The sequence below is a fragment of the Galeopterus variegatus genome, unplaced genomic scaffold (genome assembly GCF_000696425.1).
Source record: "Galeopterus variegatus unplaced genomic scaffold, G_variegatus-3.0.2 Scaffold1283, whole genome shotgun sequence".
In the NCBI taxonomy this organism is placed as follows: Eukaryota; Metazoa; Chordata; class Mammalia; order Dermoptera; family Cynocephalidae; genus Galeopterus; species Galeopterus variegatus.
In genome coordinates this window covers 129796-136767 of record NW_007727394.1, presented here as the reverse complement: position 1 = coordinate 136767, position 6972 = coordinate 129796, and the positions used below count along the sequence as shown (strand labels likewise).

Genomic DNA, 6972 nt, shown 5'->3' with positions numbered 1-6972 from the left:
GTATGTGATGGGTTTGGTGCTGGGGTTCTCGGTTCCAAGTCTGAGCCAAGTAAATGAGGGCTGGCGATAGGGGTTGGGGGGTGTTGCCCTGGTGAGGAGAACATAGAGGCACCCACAGGACCTGGACGTGGCGAAACGCCATCTGGAGGGAATCCGTGACTCTGGAAGCCTGTCCCAACCCTGCCAGCCATTCATTCCAACTACCAAATGCTGGAAATTTATGGAGACTCTAAAAACACAAAGAAGAGACTCCGGGTGGGGACAGGAAGGGAGCTGTGGAGGGGGGAAGATGTTTTATTGATTTCCCCTTAATTGCTGTAATTAAAAACATGTAAAGAATCTTTTTAAAACGACTTTGCCATTATCATTAGTTGTTAGTGCAGCTGCCTTGTTAATTTCTCATTAGAACCCAATTCTAAGTACCTCTTTGGGTAGAAGTTTGGGGGCCAGAGACAGGGCCTGCCTGGCTGGAAGATCCCTGGAAAGAGGCCCAAAGGACAGCGGTCACCTGGGAACTGGCTGCTTGGAGCACCGGGACAAAACCCTCTCACCATGTGAGGCAGAAACAGCCAAGGAGGGGAGAGAGAGAGAGACTCGGGAGTGGCGGCCATACCCCACCCACCCCCATAACTATGTGAGTGTGTGTAAGGAGCCAGATGGACAGACAGACACACAGAGGCAAGGTCTGAAGGGCGAAAACCTGGGAGAGCCCCTGGACCTGAATAGGGGAGATGAGTGAGGTGCTGAAGGTGAAAGATTTAAGGAGGCACCCACTCTCAGAGTAGTGCAAGTGCCTCCTTAAATCCTGCGTCCTCCTTCCCCCACCCCATGCCTGACTGCCCTCACCTTCCACCTCCTCATCCCAGCCCTGGAGAGCAGGGGGAGTGGCTGGGACTGCACCTGCTTAGGTAGTCAGGATGCAAAACGTTGTAAATGTTTATTCCAGGGGCGCCTTTCCAGGTTGACCTCTCAGAGAGAATTGAGTCTACTCCTCCTTGAGTGTTAGGCGTGGGGAGAACAATTTGTGATGGTTTGTGTGCACGGATTCATTGATCTTTGTACCGCCCAGCCAAGTAGGTACTAATAGCAGCATTCCTTTTCACCCACAGGGAAATGAAGGACCGCCTTTCCAGGTTGACCTCTCAGAGAGAATTGAGTCTACTTCTCCTTGAGTGTTAGGCGTGGGGAGAACAATTTGTGATGGTTTGTGTGCACGGATTCATTAATCTTTGCACCGCCCAGCCAAGTAGGTACTAATAGCAGCATTCCTTTTCACCCACAGGGAAATGAAGGACCAGAGAAGTTAAGAAAGTTGTCCAAGGCCACACAGCTTGCAAGAGGTGAGCTGGGATTTGAACTCACGGCTGGGTTCATAACTATACCCTGCCAGGCAGAAGAAGGTAGAAGATAGAAATACCGGCTTTGGGACTCTGGGCTGTCCTCTAACATCTCTGAGCCTCAGTTTCCCCATCTTGACATGCGAATCATAACACTTGCCTTCCAAACTCTCAAACCTGTCCTGGGAACACACTGAGGAAAGGCATTTACACAGTTACACTGGAGGACAAGTTATTCTGGAGCCTCCTCAGCATCTCCTTAGGAACGAGGGTGTTTGGATTGCACCTGTCTCTGATTGTTCTGAGTTATCTCGGGGCCTGTGTTCACCTTTCCAGGGTTCTCCTTCCTTTTCCCGCACCCTCTCCTGCTTCCTAGGTGCCCAGCACAGAGCCCTGCATCAGGGGCAGGGTGGCTCTGGGCCTCTTTGAAGGTTGGTTCTGCCCAGGCTGAGCCCTGTGGGTTCTGACCTTGAGAGTTGCTTTAACCTTATTAACATCAGAGCTGAAATGGATCTCTTTTTACAGATGAGGAAACTGAGGCTCAGAGAAGGGAAGGGAGGTGTCCAGAGTCCCAAACCAGTCATTGCCTAGGTGGGGGCTAGAATCCATACTTTCTGACCCCCATTCCCACGGTATGGCCATTATTCCAGGCACCAGGGTCTGGCACAGGGGAGAGCCCAGGAGCCATGTGCAAGTATTTTTCATCTGCTCATCCCGCTGATGGAAAAGAAAACCCATGTGATCGGTAGAGTCTGCCCCACCCCCGGGCGCTAGAGGGCGTTCATCCGAGGTGGGCGACGGCATCTACTTGCCAGGCTGTTTGGACATGGAATATTATAGCCCAGGGGTGTCTCTAGCAGGTCACCCTCACTGTCCTTCCCGCACCTATTTTGATTTTTCTCTTCTTGCCCTCAAGGAGTAGAGTAGCGAGGGGGCTATTTTGAAATCCGCAGTCACAGGCTCAAAGCCTGGATCTGGCACTCCCTAATTGTGTGACTTAGGCAAGCGATGTCAGCCTGCCTCAGTTTCCTCGACTGTAACATGGGGATGGGGACTTTAACTCTGCAGGATGGAGTGAGGACCAGAGATGGCGGCATGCGCTGCCCGGCACAGTGACATGCAGAACAGAGCGCTGCTTGGGGTGGAGATGGCCAGGGGTCTTCTTCCCCTACACCCAAGATCTCGGCAGGGTGCGGGGGATGGTGGATTCCTCAACTTCCACAACTAGAGAGAGGGGTCACCCTCGAGATGAGATGAGACAAGCGTGTCCAGCACGGGAGGGGACAGGGGACGTGTGCTTCTCTCCTTTGTCCCACTGTAGCCACCAGGGCTGGGCTAAACCCTCCTTAGCTTGTGGGGGGACATTTTTCTCAAGGGCCAGACAGGCATTTCCAGGGCATCCCTAATTCCCTGGCTTTAGGGCCCAAAGGGCTGCAAATAGTGGTTTTCACTTGATGACGTTATGGAGGAAGTGACTTCAGGACCCACAAAGCCACATGCAGTGTTAGAGGCCAGTTCTCAGTGCCGCTCCTGGGAGCTGCGGTTGGTGGCCAGAAATGGGTTAACCTGGATCTCCCTCTCTGCTCCCCCTTCAGCTCTTCAAGGTGTTCCATTTCTTTGCCAGGGGCCTGTAACCCCACCTCTACAGCCTAGCAGCAGCAGCAGCAGCACAGTATAGCATAGTGGAATGTGGTGACAATCGTGGTTGCCACCGTGTCCGGGAGGCTCCTGGAGCCCAGGGTGATCTGTGGCTCTGCAAGGACCAAGGGAGCAGGGCGGGAATCCCACTGTGAGAGGTGGCGGAGGGGCAGGGGCCCGGCTGGCAGGATGGCTCGGGTGAGGGTACTAGCTCGCTGCTCTGCATTTGGCCAGGACAGTGTTTGCTGGAGGCCATTCCGTTCTGTGGCCTCCTTTCTTCCTTCTTCAAATGGTAACATAGAGTAGTTTATTACAGAACACTGCAGTGACTCCCACTGATTGAGGGGCTACTGTGTGTGGGCAGTGGCTGGGCGCTTTGGCACATGTGAGCTCCAGGAATCCTCCTGACAAGCCTGGGAGTTAGGTATTCCTAAATACATTTCACGAACGAGGAACATGAGCCGGGGTGAGACTCAGAGAGGCTGAATCACTTCCCTGGGATCACATAGCAATCAAGAGCATGATTTGAATGTGGTCTGACTCCAAAGCCCTCCTCTTCATTAAGCCACACTGCCTCTCATGGTGATGGGGCCCCCACAGCCAGCCAACACTAAGGTGCCCCCAAGCCCTTTCACCTGCACCCTGGGCTCCACAACTGCAGAATCGTGAAGCTCCCTCAGGAATTTGGGCTAGGCCCCTGCATGCCGCTGCCACCTGGGGTCATCCCTGGCAGCATCACCTGAGTGGTCCAGGACCCTTGGACCCCGCAGTGTGGGGGAGGGGGAACTCAGGTAAACCCCATACATGGGGGGTCTGTGCCTGGGCAGATGGTTAGGGTGTCAGGCAATGCCAGTTCCCCTCTATCGGCTTCTCACCCTGCTCACAGGCTACAAGCAGGGCGAGGTCGGTCTGAGCACGCAGCGAATGCCAGGTACACCCGGGACCTTATCACAGGCCTCCATCCACCACTGGTGCATCTTGCCTGCTTGCCCAGCAGATAAGCCTGGTCAAATCCATCATGTAGTTTGGGGACAGGAGGACACTCGTGGGTCTGGGGACAGGGATCATGCATGTCTGACCTGGTTTTGAGGGAGTACCTGCCATGCTGGGTGTGTGTATGTGGGGAGCATGTATATGTTGGGGGCTGAGTCTCAGGCTCATGGGTGCCTATCTCAGCCAGGGAAAGAAGCATTTCAGCCACATGGACACTGACTCCCCTTCCTTTCTCTTTTCATCAGCAGAGCCAACCCAGGGGAGACTGTATCATCTCATCTCAGGGGCTCTCAGCTCCAGAAAGTTCCTATTGTCCCCTAAGAGCCAAGGGCTTGGAACAGACCTCCAGTCCCTACCCCCCACAGCCTGGACTAAGTGGTGTCCTGGACGGCATTTCCAACTGCACGCATGCACACACACACACACACACACACGTTCTCTCCTGCACCCAGGTGAGAAGAGGCAGACCAGCCCAGACATGCACATCCGTGCACATGTATGCATGCACACACATGCATGCATATAAGCAATACATGCACGTACACACACCTGCACATATGCACGCACACATGAAGACATACAATGCAGGGGCACACACTCGCACACACATGTGCTCACAACACGTATGTTCTCTCAAATACACAGGTGAACAGAGAGGCAGACGGAGCCAGACACACATGCATGTACACACAAACATCCACGTGCACACACGTGCGCACATACACTCTTGTTCTCTCAGCCCCACGTGAGCAAGGAAGCAGACTGACCCAGACATGCACATTTGCACACATCCGTGCACACACACCTGTGTGTACCCACGCACACACACAGTCTCTTTGGAGGCCCCACCACAGCTGCCCCTGCCCCCTGGACTCTGGGCACTAAATGGGCTAAATGAAGCTCCGTGGGAGTCCTCCAGCCGGCTGACAGCTGCCTGAAATCCATCATTTTAATTCAGGGCTTTTCTGCTCCTTGGAGTCAGTTGAGTTGCCGTTAGTGCTGATTTATGGGGACAATCCGTCCTCCACTTTTGATTATGGTTGTTTTCCATAATTATTATAAACACTCTTTGCCTCACTGGAGATTTTCTTTCAGATTTCTCTCCAAGTAGTAAGCTCTCTCCTGTGCTAACTCAGAGGCATGCCCCTGTGGGCTGAGGGTGTCTTTTTTAAAAAAAAAATTTCAGGGTTTACTACAGCTCCCCACTCTCCCATGTCCCATGGTACAACCTTGGACCTCTCCCCCTGAGAAAACCTGGAATGAAACAGCCCATAATAAGCCTCAATTCTAGCAGATAGCAGATATTTTAGGAAGGGGGGACAGGTCTAGGAAGGGGACACTGTGTCGTGGGGGGAGAGTGTTTACCTACAAAGGCTTGGGGAAGGTCTCCCACTTTACTTTCTGCCCACCTGGCCCTGCTGGGAACCCTGATTCAGGATTGCCCCCACTTTCCTAGAGTTACGGTGTCTACTGTGAGGCATCGCCCAGTGCCCCCCCCAAATCACGGGGACCCCCATGATGTTACTGCTCCAGGGCTGAGTTGGAGGATGGAAAAGAAGAGTTCATGGGTGCCCCGGGTGGTCTGCCAAGGAGACTGTCATAGCTGGAGGGTTTCCAGATGGCCATTCTGAAGATCCCCCTCCCAAGTGTGAGGCGGACCCTAGAGGAGACCCTCAAAGCAGGTGGTGAGGCCCCCTCTTAAAAAACGAATTGGCTGCTCCCATTTAAAGAGCACAGAAGAGGTCGCTCTCTCCTGGAATGAAGGGCACCAGGGAGCTCTTGGCACTCTAGCCATGTCACGTGGCACTTATCAGCTATGTGACCTTGGAGAGCTCCTGCCACCTCTCTGGGCCTTGGCTGTAACAGCCATAAAATGAGAGCAGTGGCCCCAACCAGTGGGAAGGGCCTCCATTGGCACCCAATGGGCGTGGGAGGCCGTGGCTGGATTTGGCTCTGCCCAGAGTGTGGCTAGTGGGTGTGGACCCTGCCGACCCTCTCCTGCTTCACGGCCTGCCCTGTCCCTGGGCCCCCATTGTACTCACAGGCCACCTGGACCTCCGTCTGCCGCTGCAGCAAGGCCCCCATCCGGTTACGCACGATGCAGCGGTAGAAGCCAGCGTGGGTGCGGTCCAGGCTGGTGATCATGTACCTAAGGGACAGACGAGACAGCCAGTGAGCAAGTCAGGCAGCCGCATGGGGGGGCGGTGCAGTGGTCAGACTGGGCTTAGAGGTCAGAGGTTGCCACATCACCCTTTTCCAGAATGAATAGCACCAGAAAGCTCTTGACACTCTGTCCCTGTCATGGGATCACAGAAAGGTCCTTATCAGCAGGAGGGTGCCTCCCAAAGACAACAAGGCTCTTGCGCAGAATAGCCTGCACTTTCCCAAGTACAGGAGGTGCTGTGCCCAAGTCCTTGATCCTGCCATGGCCAGGCCTCCCGGTGCTGCGTCAGCTCTGTTGGAGGCTGCTGTCTTCCCTGCCTGTGACTCACATGACTGAGAAAGGTGGGGACATTTTTTTTTGGGGGGGGGTCAGGCACAGGACTCTGCTGTAAATATTAATTGAAACGGATGGAAGTGACAGAAGCAGGGAAATTTACATGTTTTCCCAAATGCTTAGCATCACACTTCTTTAAAATTATAGACATCTCCACTGCAGCTTGGTTGGGGGAAAAGGCAGAGCCTTCTGAGCAAGGCAGGCCGGTGTAGGCGCGGGCTCTCGGGCAGGACGCACGACTCCGAGCCAGCCCCTGGGGGAGCCCGCTCCAGGAACACTCCTCACCCCAAGAGCAGCAGAGTCTGGTGCTGGGGGCAGGCATCTGGAGAGCAGGTATATGGCATGCCCAGAGGCAGGGAGGATGCTGGTCATGGGGAGGGGCTTCTGACAGCAAGACCTGTGAAGGTGGCTGGGGACCAGGGGTCAGTCCCTCTGGCTTCCCCTCCGTGATCACCTTTCCCATCCCTGGCAGTGGTCCAGCAGGGCCCTCAGAGGAACAAGGGGTTT

The 6972-nt window shown here is 54.4% G+C and overlaps 1 protein-coding gene across 1 annotated transcript in view; it reads right to left on the bottom strand.

The window, feature by feature from the left end:
• The window catches only part of SDK2 (sidekick cell adhesion molecule 2), a 119122-nt gene extending 113040 nt beyond the window's left edge, over window positions 1–6082 (bottom strand). Inside the window, 1 exon segment of the mRNA XM_008576085.1 lies at window positions 6011–6082. Within this exon segment, the coding sequence (XP_008574307.1) occupies window positions 6011–6053 (43 nt within the window). The 5' untranslated portion in view covers window positions 6054–6082.
• Window positions 6083–6972: the final 890 nt, after the last annotated feature.